Below are 19,010 nucleotides of genomic sequence, written 5' to 3' on the forward strand. Positions count from 1 at the left end.
CCCCAGGAAGCTCCCAAACGATTCGACACCCTCCTAACCATATTTCTCCTATTTTTTTTGTATGGTGGCAAACTTCAATGGGGAAAAAGTCTCTCCTGTGGCCAGTCTCCTTGTGGCCAACTTTCTGTTGAGCTGTAAATAATTAAAAGTGAATTTTCTCTCTCTGGCTGTAGTGCTGGCTCTAGCTGTGACTGCAACTGTTGCTGTGGTTGTCCCTCGCTCAGAGCAAAGTTTCTGTTTTCTGGCAAAGATAATGAAAATAGATACGAGAACGAGTATACCGCTGAACTGAAAGTTTTCATTTAAGGCAGCTGCACTCCATCGTCCAACCGCCAGCCCGCCCTCGCTCTGGATAATCCCTGTGATGAAGGCTTTACCTGACCATCAGTCACAGCAGCCGCAACGCTTTGGATGCAGGATACCGTCTGGTTTTGGGCTGGCGGTTTTGGCGATATCGTTAGCCCGGATGGCTCTGTGCCAGCTGCTGCCACAATTTAGTGGCCTGCAGCATGGCCTGTACTGGTGCAGCTTCGCATTTTCTATGCTGCGCAGGTCACATTTTTGTACATACAAAATTTATTGATAAACCAGAAGGAAGATTTGAAAAATTGTAATTAAAATTTCAGCAAACCGAAAACCCTTGAGGAATTTAAATTGAAAATGTCGCCCAGTGACAGACACGAGTATGTTAAATACTACCACATAAAACATTTATTGGGCCAGCAGTACACACAGCTTGAGGGCAATTTTACACACTCGGCAGCAAAGGTCCTTGGCAGCACAACCAATGCATGGGCGGGCGGGCTCGGCAGTTGGCAGTTGTGTTGGCCATTAAAAAGCCAACTGCCACAACAAGATTCCAAAAGACTCACACAAGACACATGACATGTGCATAAATTTGTATTAATAATGTCAGTTGGTAAATGTTCAACGCCATAAAATATATTAATATATACATATGTACTCGTATATATGTAGAAACAGAGACAGAGGCTGCGTCAGAGACAGAGACAAAGTTTTGTATTTGCTGCAGAAGAGGGAGAGAGGCTTGAATTTATTGTAGAGATGTGCAGGGATTCTTGAAACAAATTGATTGAATTCAATTTAATCGAAAACATCCCAGAGAAATGTCAAACCTCACGCTGTTTTCCTTACTCTGGTTTTAATAAAGATCAGATGGCAATCAGAGTGCAGAATTTGATAAATATGTACTTAAATTCACAGGAGTCTGGACACAAAATCCGATTTCTCTAGCTCTTATTGTTTGGTAGTAATTGTGGCAGCCGAGTACACGCAATGTGGCAGTTCTCCGTGCTGTTCGTGAATGCCTGTTTTGAGTATTTTCGCAGTCGTGCCTTAAAAGTCCTGGCCCGCGTTCATCACTGCACCTTCCACCTGCTCCCCTCCTTTTGCTACCAGCATTTCCATAGTTATTGCTGAATAATTCTGATATATGGCTTTCGTATAAATTTTACTTTTGGTCTCTTTCCCTGTCTCTCTTTCTTTCTCTGTGCGTACGAAAGTCTTATCAAGAGGGACGATTCAAAACGGAACATTTAAAATTTCGTTGCTTTCCTGTTCATTTGATGCAATTTCAAGGCTTCCCTTTTGCGGAATTTAAAAGTTTCGTTTCTGTTTAAAATAATTTTCGCTAGATGTAAACTCAATCAGGGAAATTTCCGCCTTGGGAAAAAATGAAAGAGCGAATTAAATCAAATTGCAATGATTTATCGACTATGGGATGCCTTCTATGTTTGGTTATGGTAAAAAAGATTACAAACATGTAGAACTGTAATTATATGCCACCATTTAATATTGTGCGCACACAGAAGGGTATATGTACTGTAATTAGCCAACTGTGGGTATATCATAATCAAGTTTATTGTAGACGAACTGGTAATTGCAAGCAGATGCTCTTAAAGATTAACGGATAAGGATAAGTAGAAGGGGCAAACATTATGCGACAACGTGCATAAAAACACTAATGAATACGACACACACACACACGGCATATTCCTTGCCCAGATATTGCCAATTGCACGCACACACTCGCACCAAATGAAAGGACAAACTGAAGTCCGTGGGTGCCTCCTGTCTGTCCCACTGTCCGTTTTAATCTAACTCATTAGCGACGACACTTTAATTAATATGCCACATCGTGTCGCTGCCACTGCGCTGCCAAGATGTCAGTCCGGATCGCGTTAGCCTAGCCACTAAACGAATTGCTCGGACAACGTGCAGGAGACGACGCAAGACGCGTCATAAATGCAAATTTATGGCAAATGATTACATTAATGTCCTGGTGCTGGTGCTGATGCTGGTCCAGGTCCTGGTCCTGGTCATGGTCCGGGCCGTAAACTTTTAATGCCGCATTCTGATTTAATTAGTGTGATTTACACTGGGGGGCCATGTGGACGTGTTGAATGCCAATTGGAAGAGCAGTTTGGATTAACATCACCCACAATATGGCAGTTAGCTGTATGTGTTCTGACTGATCTATTTATAGTGTGACACCAGCTGGAGGGGTGGATGGGTAGTGTGGCTGGTGGCTGGTAGGGGCACATTAAGTCAATCCAATAACACAGGGAGACAATGACAATGGAGCACTAGGAGCAGCATTGTCTGGGCCCAGGATATTAGACGGGGAAAGAAGACACAATCCGCTTAGCAATAGTCGTTGTCGGTGTGACTTGTTTGTGACATAATAGAACACACACAATACTTGTGTGGGTGGCAGTGGCAGTGGCAGGAGCAGGAGCAGGGGCGTCATTTTAGAATTCCACACTCCACGGCGAACGGAATAAGCATTGATAATTTAATGATGTTGCCCGCAATTGAAATGCAGGCGCAGACATTGGTATAAAATTTATACAATAAATATATATAATATAAATATAGAAACAGATGCAACAGGAATGCAACGGGAACTTTCACTGAAGAATCCAGCGAAATTCTTTCTTGTTCGAGGCTGTGTTTGTGGTTCCAACCTCTTCCCCAATAGAAAATCTTGATGCCCCCATATATCAACAGTGCAACAGGGATGCCTTCTGAGGGAGAAAGCATTCCATTCCATTCTCATTCCCAACACTGGAATGGCATTCTGCATTCCTCGTCAATGGCAGTACAATTTTAGGAGGCTCTCCCCCCTCTGCAATGCCAGTTGGAATTCCCCCCTTCTATTCCTGTCACACGTTCTGGCCGAGTTGAACAAAACCCCCATGGTGTTGGGGAACTGTCATAAGAGCTTCAAGGAATCAACCAACCTTTTCCCTCTGTTTGGTTTGTCAGCGTTTCGCTGTTTGGGCATTTCGTGCTTGGGTGCAAAATTGAATTTAAATTGCATGTCCAAAGCTCCACTTCCGGATCCGTTGTTAATGGCATCCTCCCCCGGGCAGCAACAGCAGCAGCAGCAGCATTGAATTTCAATTGATTGGAAATGCTCGGTTCACGACAAATATCCAGCTCTAAAGCCAGCAACTATTTCGTGCCAAACGAAAAATAAAAAAAAAGTAGAAACTGGGGGGGCTTAAATTTAAAATTTTTCGTCAAGTTAAGCGGATTGTCGCTAAGTCGCTTTTCTATCCTTCCTTACTCCTCTCTTTTTTTTTTAGTTGAATATTTATTTAAATTATGCTAAAACCTTAAGAGCCAGAGGCACAATGGTGAAGAACGAATAGTGGGTCTCTATGATACGAGTATCTATGAAATTCGGCAGTCCAAACAGTTCCAAAGCCCAAGCACCTGCTGTACAAACCATCATCGTCATCCGATTGACAGACGGCATCCTCTGGCAGGAGCAGCAGACAGAGGAGTAGCAGCAGAGGCAGGTTGGGTTTCATTTCCGGTCTAGACAAATCTCAATCAACCAGAAATATTTGACAACTATATTGCAATTTGCATGGGAAATGACTGGTCTGTTCAGCAAATGAAATGCCAAGTCTTAATGGACTGATTTGCCAGCAGTAAATATTAGCTCCATCTGTGAACTGTGAGGAAGATAAAGAGACATGCAATCAGCTTTCCCTCAGTTCCAAGCATTGCGAAGCTTTTGCTTGAGGCTAAATATTACCTAGAATAGGCAAATGACAAGAATAACGGACAGACAAATGACAGACATGAAATCAGAGAATGCACAGGTTGCAGTTGATCATATACACTGAGAAACATCTTGTAGTCTGTTCAAAAGACACTAGCGGTTCCACAATTAACTATGTGAGTGTATTACCATGAAAAGAGGTTCTAAATATAGGAGCTAGAGATCTTGTACCTGTTGTGGCTCCTGTGGGTTCAACTTCTAAGCGATGAATTTGGCATTTACTCAACTCCGATCTGCAGATTTCTAAAGCATTCGCCTCACAGCATATGATATACAACAAATCGCATTTACGGGCGCAACGTCTCGCCAAATGCGAGGAGAAACATGTTGCAGCAGTGCCGGTGCCAACTTCAGCGAAGTGTGAAATGTGCAAATGCAATTTGGTGAACGTTGTCAGCCCTCGACGGCATTGCAAATTGAATCAATATTCAATTTTACTGAGAAGGTGGATGCGTACATTTTGTGACACCATTTTTTTCGCTGCACTTTTGTCAGAGTTTTACACCTGATATGCCAGGCAACTAAGTCAATTAAAAATAAAAATAAGATAAAAGAACAGAGTAAAGGACACACATTCATATAAAAAGCAAACGAAACTTTTTCAATTTTGGCTGGGAGGTCGCTGCGCAGATAGAGAGAAGGAGAGAGCGCAAGTCATATATTCGAGCTCTGTAAATAATATAAACACATCTAGCCAGATCCAGTTACATTCGCTAGCAGCCCAAAAGTCCACCTCCCCTTCCTCCCTCCCTCCCTCCCTGTCTGTCTGTATATCTGTTTCTGTATTTGCACATCTCACTCTCCGAGCAAAAATGCCTTTGCCTTGCCGAATGTCGAAACTTTTGTATGGTAAAGTTTTATGCTTGTCCCACTATAAAATACCGAAAGGAGAGAGAGAGAGAGACAGAGAGATAATACAAATAAACGAAAGAAAAGAAAAGACAGAAAAGAAGCTGTAAAGCAAATACCAACTAGCGGTTTCTATGCGCCAACGAAAAACTTTTGTTGCGATCCATCCCATCCTAGCCCCATCCCCATCCCCATCCCCATGGCCATGCTCTTTGGGGCAAAGTTTTGCTTGTTTGCAACTTGTTTCGCTTCTGTGCTGCATGTCATCAAAACTGAGAGCAGAAATATGGAATTTCTGTGGTGTACATTCGCCAGCAAACTTTGTGGAAAGTAGCAGAAGCAGCAGCAGCAGGCTCCTCCACTTGCCACTCTTGGGGTAACTGTTTGCGATTTAAGCGCATTACTTGATACTCCTTAACATAGCAACATATTCTATTGCATTTTCTATGCAGGATTCGTGAAAGGTGTGGCTTTATAATCCCCCCCAAGACCCCTCCGCAAAGTCAGTCCTGTTCTATTTCAAGAAACTGCTGTACGCTTTGATTACAATGGAAAGTCAATGTGTTCGGACTACAATCAAAACCACAACGCACTGTACTCGCCTTAACATAAGCCTCAAGCCCCCTGGCAACTGTGCCTCCCACACCCCTATTCCCACCCCCTAGAGCAACGTCTGCAAAACTGACAGAACAGAACTCCCAATCAGAACCTGTGGCCACCGCATTCCTGCTCTGTTCAGCATCATCAGCATTTGCAGCAGGACACAGAAACCGACACCTGCACCTGCTCCTCCCCCACATACGTGCCAATTAGAAATTCAAAATGACTGAAGACAGCAGAGCAGACACATTCTCCCATCATGTAATTATCAATTCTGGTTCGCTCAGTGCAGTGCACACTGTACCGAAACATTGGATGCGCCAAGGCAGCAGCCAAAGCTTTTATCTTTAGTCTTAATCTGGCTCCCTTTCGGCTAGCAGCAACATCTAAGCTGCTCAGGCACTCTCGCACTCTAGCTCTCTCTCGATCTCTCTCTCGATCTAGCTCTCTTTCTTGCGCGTAGTGTAAGCTTCGCTTGCATTTATGGCACGGGCTCGGCTCGCCTTTGCTGCCTTTGCAGCCATCGGCACTCGTACGTACATATCTCTTAAAGAAATTTCAAAAGTTCCTAAACAGCATTGCAAATTGCTCCATGCAGACATTGCCCAAAGCAATTTCCTGGACTGGCATGTCCGAACGACTGCAGCAGCTGCTCGCTTTGCCAACGACCACATGCCGCTCATTATGTGGCCAAAACATTTGGGCCCTCCCAGCTGCGGCACTGGCCAATTGACCAACGATAACACACACACACACACACAATCCAATCCATTCAGCTGACCAATGCAGTTGTCCGATTCCTTTGCAATGAGCTCAACACTTCGGCTTGGTCCAGCCCAAACACAAGCACACACAAATACAGAGAAAGAGAGAGTGAGAGTGAGCGATAAAGGATAAAGGGGTTGAGGTTTAGACCTTGCCAATGGACCTGAGATTGCCCCCAGCTTACGCTGATTGATGCCTTTGCAATTTCACTGCCAATTTGCTGCATTAATCGTTCCACAAACAGCAGAAAGAACAAACATTTGCGCGACAGAAATTTCAATTTCTCTCAACAGAAACACAAACAAAACAGGAACATTTGCATACCAAATGAGCAGCGCAGAAAAGAAAACAACAAAGTTGAGGTATGATTTGGGCAATTTTCCACACGTTAATCTAGTGCTTCGATCCAGAGAACAAAACAAACAAGAAGAATGGAGACTAGAGGATAGCCGCAGAGCAACAGCTGAGGGACAGATCGCCCCCCCCAAAATAATACATGTATCCTTTCATAGTTATGGTGTTTTCAGATGAGCTGCAAGCAACTAAAATGCCAAAGCTCAAGCGGAAATGACGCTGGCTGACCAGACCGGGACCCAACCCGACCCGACCCAAGCGGAAATTGCTTTCGCTGGCAGAGGACCGGCTGCCTTTACATGTCAGGGAGCTGAATCCGCGACGACAAGTTCATAACCAAAAGGCCAAAGGCTCTGCCCCTGCCCCTCCCTTTCAGACGCTTCTACGGAGCAGGGCCATTTCGGGAGCTGCTTTCGCGCGCCTCTTCAGCCATAAACATTTACATTTTACAAGCATTTTTGCGCTCTATGCCAGTCACGTGCTCTCTGGCTTTTTATTTGTTTTCTAGTTTTGCTTGAAAATGCTAAAATGTTGACTGCAATTACCAGTCGCGGGACTCCACACAGAGCAAATGTCTTCCCTTTAAGCCACTCTCTCACTCGCTCTCTCTCTCTGTGTCAGTCATAAATTTCCGCTGCCTCTAAGGGGGGTGGTACTATATCTACAGGGGCATACCACACAATGGGGCGCCAATTTCTTGGGTCTGTTGCAAGTAAATCCAAATTAAATCATTCTAGAAGCTGCTTCCCATAAGTCTCCGCCAAGTCAAATAGAAAATTAAGAGGAGCCGAGAATGACAGTAAATGGAAATGATTTCAAATTACGAGTAGATAGATCCCAGTGTACGAGTGGGAGTGTACACTCCGTACAGACCACCCTCTGGGCTCTTAAATGGAGTTATATTCGACGCTTTATGGGTTTCCCGTCGAGTGACATAATAAAATAAAGTGCGTTTTTTCCTTTGTACTTATCCAATGAATATGGCAGTTGCATTTCTAAATTCAGCATTATTTCTACCATTCTCTATTTATTCATGGAGATTTAATATTTGAACTTTGCTAAGGAGCAGTCCCGTCTTTACTTATGGTTTATGGAATTCGGAGCAATTCATTGGTAGTTTAATTTCAATATTATGAAATGTACATACATATTCTTCTTTAAATGGGAATTCACAAATATTCCCTTAATTAAACTTCTTCTCTTCCATCTCCCTTTCACTCACCACCTATCCCACTCTCTTTCGCTTGCTCCCTTTTGAATTTTGAGCACTTGACTGCAATTTGTTGTTGAGCTTTTTAATTGCTCTCGCGAGTTCTTTCGCTTGGCTTTCCCTTTTGAATCTTTCATTTCGTACAGAGTACAGACCACCTCCGACTCCCTCTCTTCCTCACGCATGTGTAAGGGCCATTCATTCGCACAAATACAACTGTGCATGATTGTGCATGATGCTGTAGTGGGTGTGGATGTGCCTGTGTGTGTGTGAGTGCTGTTACCGTTTATGGGCACACAGTCAGCAGGTAGCTTTCCCACGTACTCATGTTTCATGTGCGCTTTTTCGTGTTAATTTACTTTTCAGCTTGTGGCCAGCAGCTGCAGGATGAGGCAGAGGTGCAGAAGCTGGGGCAGCATCTCAATTAACGGCAGCAAGGAAACCAAAAGAGAAAGGGAAATCCTGCCACATTGGCGCGTAATGAAAGGCCCAGACGAAGCACGACAACAAACAAATTGCAAAAGTTTGAGTGGGAGTGGGTGTGTGAGTGTGTGCCCCCAGGGGGGCAGCAGCCCAAGAGCCGAAATGTGAGCTATGCAAATAGGAGTGGAGAGCCCTTTTCACCATTTCCACGTTTGACACACTCCCAGAAAAAGAAGAAGTTAATGGAAAATGGGCAGGGGGTACAGGTACAGGCCAGTGCATACTTCTTGCCTACTTTGCGGCGTCTCTGCTGGCTTTAACCCCTGCACGGGTGTGGACCAAAGTCCAATCAAAGGGTCCCTAAAGGTGCTGAGGAGGAGACGAAATTGAGGCCAGACGTCGACGACGCCGACGATTATCCTCTTTTGTCTAGCCTGACCCATTGAGGGGTCTCTGTCTGTTCGTTTCTTGTTATTCTAAATGTATTACTCTCTCTCTCTCTCTCTGTCTCTATGTCCGACACTCCGCGCCACACTAACTAAAACTAATGAGAGTTAGTGGGTTGGCAAAGAGCTCGCTCCACACACTCGGGGCGGGGGAGACGACTCTGCGCCTCGAGCCCATCAAATGGCAGAGTTTAAACCTCATTGCTGGCGCATAAATTTTTCCAAGTTTAGTGCCCCTCATCCACTAACCTCTCTCCCACGATGTATGTGTATGGGACTGGTATGCAGCGGTGCCTGTCCATTGGAGCATGTTTAATAAGCGTCGCCATTTTTCATGTGCAGTCAACAGAGGAGCCCGACAGAGGGCAGAGGCTTCCATCCCCTGCCATTCCATGCAAATGACGACGAGCACAGCAACTATGAGAACTATGAGTGGCACGTGAAAAGTGGTATGTGTGTGTGTGCTACCAGCGATGCCAGTTGAAAAATGTTTGAGCAGAATGTGAAGGAGTGCTGCAAGAAAAGCTGAATACCTACTCGAGAGAGAGAATGGGAAGGGATCGCAGGGAAATCCATGAATATATTCTCCAGCTGTGCTGAGCAGTTCCGTGAGACTCGTCTCATGCACACAACATGCATGTTGTTTTTGCAATTCTCGAGCACTCGCTTGTGCTTCTCGAATTGCGCCAACCATCGGTTATATGTAAATCGCAAACTATCCATATTCCTGGTAATCCTAGACTGCAAAATTCACTCTGCAGGATCCCAAAAACTATCCTGATTGAGTTTTCTTTTCTTGCTCTCTCTGTTTCTTGGGATAACCCAATAAATACAACATCTATCAGCCATTTGCGTTGGGTGTGAGTGTAAGTGGCATGCCCCAAGCCCTCGTCTAAATGTGTATTATGATGATGCTGCACAAAAGCGACAGACTCCGGCACCATTCCACGCAAGAATGTCATCTTTTTCCCGGCATTCTGCTGTTCCGCTTTTATTTTGTTGATGTCTGTGTGTGCCTTCTGCTGTACGTCCCCCTCCCATTCCTCTGCTTTCCACGGGAAATTTGTCAACTCAGTGAATCATAAATGTTATATGGAGCGAGACAGGCATCAAGCTGAAGACAGCAACATCGGCCAGGGGAGAAGCAAACAAATGGAATGTTGTTTGCATTGAAATTTCGTTGCTGTGTTCGTTGCTTTGTTTGGTTTTCAATTAGACGAATGCTGTGCTGTGGGTATGGGCGGCAATGTTTGGTAATAATTTGTGGCATGCCTCAACAAACACGAAAAAAAAACAACAGCACACACACACCAAACAAACTGAAAGGTGCCCTGACCTGGCAGCTGTTTGGTTTAAGGTTGACAAATGGCCAACAGCAGCCAGGACATTCCCATACATCTGTAGCATACATTGGACATGCCCAAAAGACGTGGGGGCATGGCCAAATAGCTCACGTACTGCCATCCGGACACGTTTCGGCCAAGTATATGTATGCATGTCTGTCCATCCATCCGTCAATTGCCGAAATGTATATGCAGGGGGTATATGGAATAAGTGTGGTGTGTGGAACGGAGTCATCATGGTCCACTCAATTCCCTCCCCGAATAGTGGGTATCCCATGAGTCCTCTGTGTGTGTGTCTATCAGAATGTGTGCGTGTTATAAATATCACCTGTACTCGCACAAGTTGAGCAGCAAGAAGGAAACTCACTTATTTAGTGACTGGTTCTTGAGTTCCCGCCTGCATTCATGCCTCTCCTGCTTTTACGTGTGAACTTTCGCTAATTTATTTATGCTTACGAAAGACTTATGTACTCCCAGCATTAGACACATGAAATTAGATTCCCAGCTCAAAAGAAGAGGGAACAATTTAGTTACTGCTGCTGCTGCTGCTGCTGCTGCTCGGGCCCAATCATTTACTTAATTATTTAAAATGCTGCATGCAATTCAAGCTGCGTGCATCACCTGACCTAACCATCAGAGGGCGGCCTGCTGCACTACTGCCGTTTGTTGCTACAGCTTCAATTTGTTTAAAGCAGTGGAGACGGAAGAGGACTCTGTCCTTGGGAGGCTGAGCGCACACAGGCAGGACACTGAGCGTTGCCTGAGTGCCGGTGCAGTTCGTTTCAAATTACTTCAATGTTTTTGCAACATCAAAAGGGGAGTTGCAGCAACAGCATCTCGGATGAGTCACCTTGCAGCATTAAACCCTTGAAGCGGAGCTTCCTTGCTTGTTCCATCTTCTTTTATATCATAATTTGTTTTTCTATGGGCAAATTGCTATGCAAATTGAAGGAATAAATGATGCTGATGCTGATGCAGATGGCGTTGGAGATGATAATGGTCATTAGCTTTCTCTTTGCTGATGTTTTTTCCATAACTTGTGACCTGCTCTGCAAATTATATGCTTGGAAATGGCAGGAATGGGGTCCATTAGGGGTCCATTCAACTATTCTGGGTTTTATTTAGCGAGTACAGAGTTAGGGGTTCATTTAAACACGGATCTGTTGTCTCATTTTATAACTAATTGGAAAAGTATTTCGTGATCCGCATATCGTAATTGAAATTGCGCTGAAATGTACATAGATAAATCAAACCCACGCACGGGAGCTAATAGTCTGGCATTTTGCAAATTTAGTGACGTCATTCGATTTGAAGTTAAGTTTGGATCTGACGCAGGTATACTAAAATATACATAGGCACACACATTCGTGACTCTACAATTATCTAGCAGTAGGCCAGCATCTAAACGTACTATGCAACATGCAACTCAATGTACTACATACATATAATCTACAGTCATGTATCGCCCATTTATTTTGTGTATAATATTCTGTGCTGGCTGTGTATTGTTATGCTCTTATCTCATTTCCCTTGTAGCTTTTACTTGTCTGTCCGTTATTCTTAAAATTTTCCTATTCTATGGCTGCACTCGTGCTGTTTGTGCGTATTGAGAGACTCGCTTAGAAAGGATCGTAAGAGAGAGATGATGAGTTGGTGAGTGTGAGTGAGAGGGATATGTTTGTTTTGTCAAGCGAAAATTGTAATTTAAGTGCTCTAAAATATCTCAACAACGGCATCAGCATGCCTTAAGTGCGATTACGGCATCGAATAAATGTCAAAGCAGACAGCAGCAAGCATTTCTGGTTACAATTTGAGCGAAATATCCTCCAAGAATAAGTTTGTTTGTTTGCACAAAGTTATCAAATATCAAGAAACACATTTTTCCACCTCCCAGACCCAAACCCAAACCCGCCGCCATTCCTTGAAGTTGCCAGCTCCCAGCAGCACTTGCGAAATATTGCGTCTGCCTTGGCGTCATTTTTCAATTTCTTTCGTGCTCGAAGGATGGAGTCCACCCCCCTCCAGATCCAGTGGCTTGCCCCCCAGTAATAAGAAAGCCAACATATGCCTGCACCTGTGGCAAAGTGTATCTGTGTGTGCATGACAAGGAAAATCCCCGTCGCTGGGGCTGTTGGAGGACTTTTCTCCCATTTTCTATTTTACGATTATGCTCGCTGCGAGAGCATAAAATCCGAATCTTATCGAATGGCGGAACGGATCTAAGGATCTCTGATGGAAGTCCCCGTCTTGTTTAAATATTTATAGAATTTTCCTGTGGGCGGGGTTGGAACTCACCTCGATGCAGAACTGACAGTCACACTGCAGCAGGGACATGGCCTCGGCCGCATCCTCTACGTCGATCAGACACAGCTTGCAGGTGAAGGGCTGGAAATTGCTGGTGGGCGTGGCCGAGGGTGTGACATCCGCGGAGGCGAGCATCTCGCGGCGTTGCAGGGTGATGCCGTCCCGCACGCAACAGGCCTGGGCCGCCTGATTGGCACTGGCCATCGACAGCAGGGAGCTGACGGTCAAAGGATAGGCGTGATGGGTGCCAAATGGACCGAGTTCCCCGCCAGTCGGTGTTGGCTGTTCCTGCTGTTGTTCCTCCTGCTGTTGATGCTGCTGGTGCTGCTGGTGCTGCTCCCCTTCCATGGCATGGAACAGTTTATTGTTGGAGCTGGAATGGAGCGTGGCCGTGGTCACATTGGACGGTGGACTGGGGCTACTGGATGGTGCTGACACTGCTCCGCCGCTGAGTCGGATCTGGGCATTTACGTTGATGTGCGGCTGCTCCTCATCTCCGCCGGCTGCCGAGTCCGGGCGAGCCACAAATCCATTGGCCAGTGAGTAGCGCGATCCGGATGCAGCCAGGGAAAGCAGACTGGAGCAGCGCGAGCAGGTGCCAACGCCCCCAACACCGCCATGGCCGTTGATGCTGTTCACGCTGTTCCGCAGCCGATTGAGCGGTCGTATCTGCTCGATGCCGGCGCTGCTGAAGATCCCACTGCCATGACCGGCCATCGAGTGGCCCTGGCTTCGGCTCTGGGACAGGCTTAGACCGTGCTGACTGTGGCTCTGGCCCTGCCGTGTGAGGGCCAGCACCGTCTCGCATTTGCGCAGTCCCGTGTACTGGACAATGGACTGGGACTTCTCCTGGTGGAGGCTGCTGGCGCTGCCCTCGCGCCGCATGATGTGCCACAGCTTGTGCTGGACAACATTCAGGGAGCTGCTCGAGCCGCTGATGCTGATGCTGCCCCTGGGATGGCCATTGGCTAACTGCTGGCGGCCGGCTGGATCCCTGAGGACCACGTCCTGCTCCGAGGGTGTGCGTGTGATGCGTATCTCTGGCGAGGCTGGACGCTGCAGGCCAGTCTCCCGATCCTTTTCCCGCTCCCGCTCCCGCTCTCGACTGCTGCTGGCCTTGAGTCCCACGAGAGACTTGAGAAAGTTCTCGAAGCGACGCCGCCGCGGCAGCTGTCCGCCCCCGGACAGTCCCAGCGAGCTCTCCAGGTCATAGGCAGCTCCTCCAGCCCCAGCCAGGGCTCCTGCAGATCCGCCGCCTCCGCCGCCTCCTCCTCCGCTGAGGCTGCTTGCTCCGCCAGCGTCGCCATTCGCCGACGAAATGATGATCTTGTTGCGTGTCTGCGTCTCCAGCAGAGCAACCGTCTCGGCCTCGTGGGCGTTCTCCTCGAGATGGGACGTGGCATGCAGAGCGTTGGAGGCGGAGACAGAAGCGGAAGCGGAGGCGGAGGTGGCCTTTTGGCTGGCGGAGCGTTGGTGCTGCTTTGTGTTTGCCAGATTGTGAATTGGCGACGAATCCTGAGGAAACAGAGGCAAATAAACAACAGATTAATCTCTCTCTCTCTCTCTCGCTCTCTATCACAGCGTAGCTTAGCAGCAAACTTACCCTCGAGTCCTGTTCAAGCTCCTCCTCGAGGGCACTGTACACGGGCGCGTACCAGGAGTAGGATAGCTGCTTGCGGGCCGTGTGGGCCGTGGGCGGTGCGGCGCCTCCTCCTCCACCGCCGCCTACAGCAGCACCCACACCAGAGTTAGCCGTGGGTGAGTTGAGGCCCAGGCCGTGATGCTGATGATGCTTGTGCGGCACAAGCTTGCCTCCTGCACCTGCACCAGCACCAGCACCTGTTCCTGCCCCGTTGGGAGCGTAATTTGTGCCGGCGGTGGTCACCAGATTGCTGGCGTTCGTGTGGCTGTAGCTAAGCGGTAGACTGCGTCTCTGGTGCTGTCCGCGCGTGGGCGGCAAATGCTTTGTCGTCTTGCGTGTCGTTCGTTCCCCGCCAGCGCCGTAGAGGCTGCTGTGGTGCTGTCGTCTCTGGCTGTGGCCCTGACCCAGCTCTTTCTTTGTAAAGATCAGCGAGGCGCTGTTCTTGCTGAGCCGAATGGACCGCTGCTTGTCCACCACAGTGGCCTCGATGTGTGTCAACAGGGGCACCGTCTCGGACAGGGGCAACAGTGGCTGGTGCTGCTGCTGCGACGAGGCCGCTGATTCCGCCGGAAAGTTGATCACAAAGTTCTCGGCGGCGTCATCAAATATGCTCTCCCTCGCAGCACTCACACAACACTCCTCGCTGGACGATGGAGCGCTGAGGGAATTGCGTTTGTTGGCTGCTCGGGAATGGGCGTGGGAATGCGATCTGAGATCTGGTGAGTGGTGATATGTGACGGCCGAGCCGCTGTAGCTGATCTTGTTCTCTACCAAAAGCTCCAGGGGCGGCAGCAGCTTTGAGTTGTGCGTCGCGTGCCTCTGCTGTGGCAGACTCCTGTCGGCGTCTAGTTCTATCGGATTCTGGTGTATTCTTTGCTGCTGCTTCTGCTGCTGCTGCTGCAGCTGTGTCTGCGTCTGATGCTGATGCTGATGCTGCTGCTGTGGCGTGGCATGGGCGTGGACGTGGACCTGGTGATGAGGCGCCTGCACTTGGTACTGCACTTCATTCGGCTGCAATCCCGTCGACGCAGACATTGGCGGCATTGGTGGCCTCATTCTGGCTCAGAGCGGAACTGCTAACTGTAACGTGGCTCGACAGCAAAATGGTGATCCTGCACAGGTCCTTAGCCGTGCCCGGCAATGGCAGCGACATCTTGATCAAGGCCTGCAAGAGATCGAACGAAACAGAACGTTGAGAATTACAGATTTTAACAGAATATAAGCAAATCAATACAAACTAAATACACAGACCTAGGATCGAGGAAGGGCATGGCTGAGATGGGATCGGAGTTAGAATAAAGAAAGAATAAACTCAAAGAAAGAAAGGTACAGCCGAAGGACATACAATTTAATTCGAATAATTGTATGCCCCACTCTTTGTGTGTGTTTTATTCCTTTCTTTCCGCCCATTCACACTGGGAACATGAACATCTGCAGTCAAGACATTTGGAGCATTGTTGATTCGAATGTCGATTGCTTTGACCTTGAAGCAATGACCTTTAACCAATGATCCGACCGAGTAAAGAGCACAAAAGTTACATGGTATGCCTGCGACAATCAACTACTACTTTATGGCACTTCATCAAGCATTATCGATGCATCACGATAAATTTTATAGACAGAATAATGAAAACTAATTTCAAACTATGGCTGCATAAATTAAATCAAATATATTACTCATTAAATCATTTTCTAGTTGATAATTTTCAAAGCGGTGTAATCCGATTATGCGTAATTTTCACAGCCAGATAAAGTTGCAAAGGCCAGCAAGAAGGACACTGACCGATACGCATACACATACATACATAGGTATGTAAGGATTTTTCCTTTAAAGGCTGAAAACTTCTAGTGCGCCACCGAAGGAGAAAAAATGTGCTAATTGGCAGCCCAACTTGTGAAATGTTGTGGTATTGCAATTTACGTAGTTGCCAAAATATTTACAGCTGCCACAAAGCGCAAAGTTTTAAAGTTTGGTTTGAAAAACACTTTGGCTAACTCAACGGATGCCATTCCCCATTCAATTCAACATTTGGGGAAGCATTTGCATTCGCATCTGTGCGCTTTATTGGATTTATGGCAATTGGCCTGAAGGGAGCAGCTTTTGTGCGGAATATCCAATGCCTCTGGGTTTCAATTTATTCTGCCATTCGGCAACGTTTTCCTTTTATTTTCCACCATCTATCATTCAATTAGAATTTGTGTGTTAGGTGTCAGGTTGGGGTCGTACCTGTTCCGATTTAATTATGAGCCTCAGCTGAGGCATGCCCGTATTAAGTGGCTTTCAATGTTATCCGATCCCAGCCAAGCACATAAATTTGATTGACTACTCCAATCAATCATTGTGCAGGCAGTAGTCAGTCCACTTGGGGATTGGGTTTAGGGTCTTGGCTTTTTGGGCACTAATCCATTTAAATGTTCGAAAATGCAACAAAAAGCCAATTTTGAATGGAAATTAATCGTGAAAATTCCCGTGTAGTCGCCAGAAACTATGCAACGGATAATATTCAATGCGCAGCCTACGTTCCAACGCAATAGCTAGCAGTACCCGGACAACGGCAGACTCTCCACCCCCGGGTGGGGTCACTCTGATTCCACCCTCAATTACGATATTTTCCGTATCGATTCGTGTGAGTTGGCCAGGATGTGACCCAAGGATTCCCCAGACAATGGAAATTTATGCAAATTGATAAATGGAAAAGCGTAAAATATAATTTCGAGGAAATTAGATAAATTATACAGGAAGCACATGGAAAATATTCTGCCCATGCGAACAGCTCAGTAAATAAATTACATTTATGGAACTCTAAAAATGCCAGCATTTGGGTACAATGTGGAACAGGCAGTTACAGTTGCAGTTACAGTTGCAGCTGCAGCTGCAGCTTTCATGTTCTTTCTCAATAATGGGTCTCAATAGGTCTGTTGAAAAGACCTCTCTGGCTGAAATTTCCCAGATATTCCCAGTAATGCCTGTGGTCACACTGTGTCACTGTGTTCAGGGCTGAAGGTAATGGCATTTTTCCATTAAGTTCAACTTAATTACGTTGGCAGCGAATTGCTCATGCTTAAGATGGCTCCCACAGAGACATTCAAGGTATGTGGCTATATTAATTTTTGGCATGCCATGCGCCTGGCGTCCAACATTCAACCTCTGCTGCTGCTCTTTCTGCTCCTACAACGCACCGAAGTATGCAACGAAAAAATGCGCATTACGCATAATTGTCGAGCGCAAAGGAGGGAAGCACGAGAAAAGGAGCCACAAGCCGCAGAAGTGGAAAAAGTGAAAGATAAATTACTTGCACACAGCCACACATAAGCGGCTGCCACGAGGCCAAGTCCTTGGTAGAAGGAAGAGGAACAGAAACAGGAAAATGTGAGGGTGGGGGCATAAGGGGGGACATCTACAAGACACATTTGCCGCCTGGCTGACACTGACTGGGGTTTTCGTGCTGTGGCATGACAGCGCCCCCGCCCCAATACCGACTCTCTTTTGGGGCCACGGCCAGAATTAATCGCTTTCGGCGCGCATTGTGAAATGCTGAAATTTGTCTCGTTTTTTTTATATTAAACGGCATTTAAGCCACGTTAAGGGGAAGTTCAAAAGACCGGCAATTGCAAAACAAAGATTGATGGAGCTCTGGCTGCTCCTTCCAGAGAAACTATCAAATCATTCAATCGCAGCCTCCACATCGACAGCAATCAATGGGAAAATTCCTCACTGAAAATGTGCAAAATGTACACAATTAATTGGTCACCCAAGCAGTCAGTTAGCATTGCGAATGAATTCCAAAAGAGGATATTCAAATGAAATAAGAAATACAACAGAAACTTACCATAATTCAATCTGCCAGGAAATTCAATCAACTGCCAAAGTTCTTCACTGTAACTGCAAATAAAATAGAGATGGAAATATGCTTTATTATTTAGTATGTATTTGTATCGTTATTTACCAACAATTAAAATAGCAAACACAAATATTCATTAGAATTTGAATATGTAACAAAATAACATCAGATTAAAAGGAGGAGGAATTTTCGAAAGTAACAATGGGTTAAGATACATCGGAATGCGAATAAAATAAATTTATATCAAATAAAATATTATTTCTCTTGTCGGGGCAGTGAATAAATGTGCGACAGGGTGGGTGGGGACTGGGGAAATAAGATGCGAGCCCACACGATTAAAGTACCTGAAAAAGGGACATGAGAAGAGATAATCTACAAAAGGTGTAGGTGTAATAACAATGATATAATACTATCGAACAAGCGACCAAAGTAAAGTCAAGGCACAAATTTTTTGCTATTAAATTCCAAAATTAATTAAAGCTAAACAAACATAATTTTGGTTGCTTAATACACATTTTAATTGCCTTGCCATAGGTAAGAAACATATACGAGTAGTGCATATTCTCGTTTGTAGCATTTGTCAGCGGCTAATTAGAGCTGTGTGACCCTTAGGCGTGACCAACGTACACACTCGGCTCGGGGTTAAGCGTGGCCAAGTGGACCAGAGGGCAGAGGGCAGAGCAGACACATGAGGGTACGAGTCAGAGGGCTGCCCAGAGCAGTGTGCTATGTTTTATTTATAGAGCCCACACAGTACACAGGCCTCCCGCTCTCTCCCACTCAACCCATTGATTAAGGACACATGTCAGGGACAAGCCACACTGTGAGAGGGGGGAAAAAGAGAGAGACAGTGTACCAGATAATTCATTTGTCAAGTCTCAGCGATTATAGATGATAACTTTCCTGATGACAACGAGTAAATTGTTTAATCATAGCAAACGAAAAACGACAAAAAAAAAAAACGAAAGAGGAAATGAAAAAATGGAAAAAAGAAAATAGAAACTAACACGCAATTGCTGACGTCTTTGGCATGCAATTCATGCACCACCGACACAAACAGCAAACCACTTAAGGGTCAGATTTATCCGCTGACCATGAAGCGTCCAACGGAGCGTATGTGTGATATCTGTCATATT

At 46.1% G+C, this 19,010-nt stretch overlaps 1 protein-coding gene across 1 annotated transcript in view; it reads right to left on the minus strand.

The window, feature by feature from the left end:
* Positions 1 to 19,010, minus strand: part of LOC111080092 (pneumococcal serine-rich repeat protein) — a 40,152-nt gene that overhangs the window by 2,564 nt on the left and 18,578 nt on the right. Inside the window, 3 exon segments of the mRNA XM_041592850.1 lie at positions 12,382 to 13,905; positions 13,994 to 15,197; positions 17,863 to 17,915. Of these exon segments, the coding sequence (XP_041448784.1) occupies positions 12,382 to 13,905; positions 13,994 to 15,088 (2,619 nt within the window). The 5' untranslated portion in view covers positions 15,089 to 15,197; positions 17,863 to 17,915.

This window comes from Drosophila obscura, unplaced genomic scaffold (genome assembly GCF_018151105.1).
Source record: "Drosophila obscura isolate BZ-5 IFL unplaced genomic scaffold, ASM1815110v1 contig_186, whole genome shotgun sequence".
NCBI lineage: Eukaryota > Metazoa > Arthropoda > Insecta > Diptera > Drosophilidae > Drosophila > Drosophila obscura.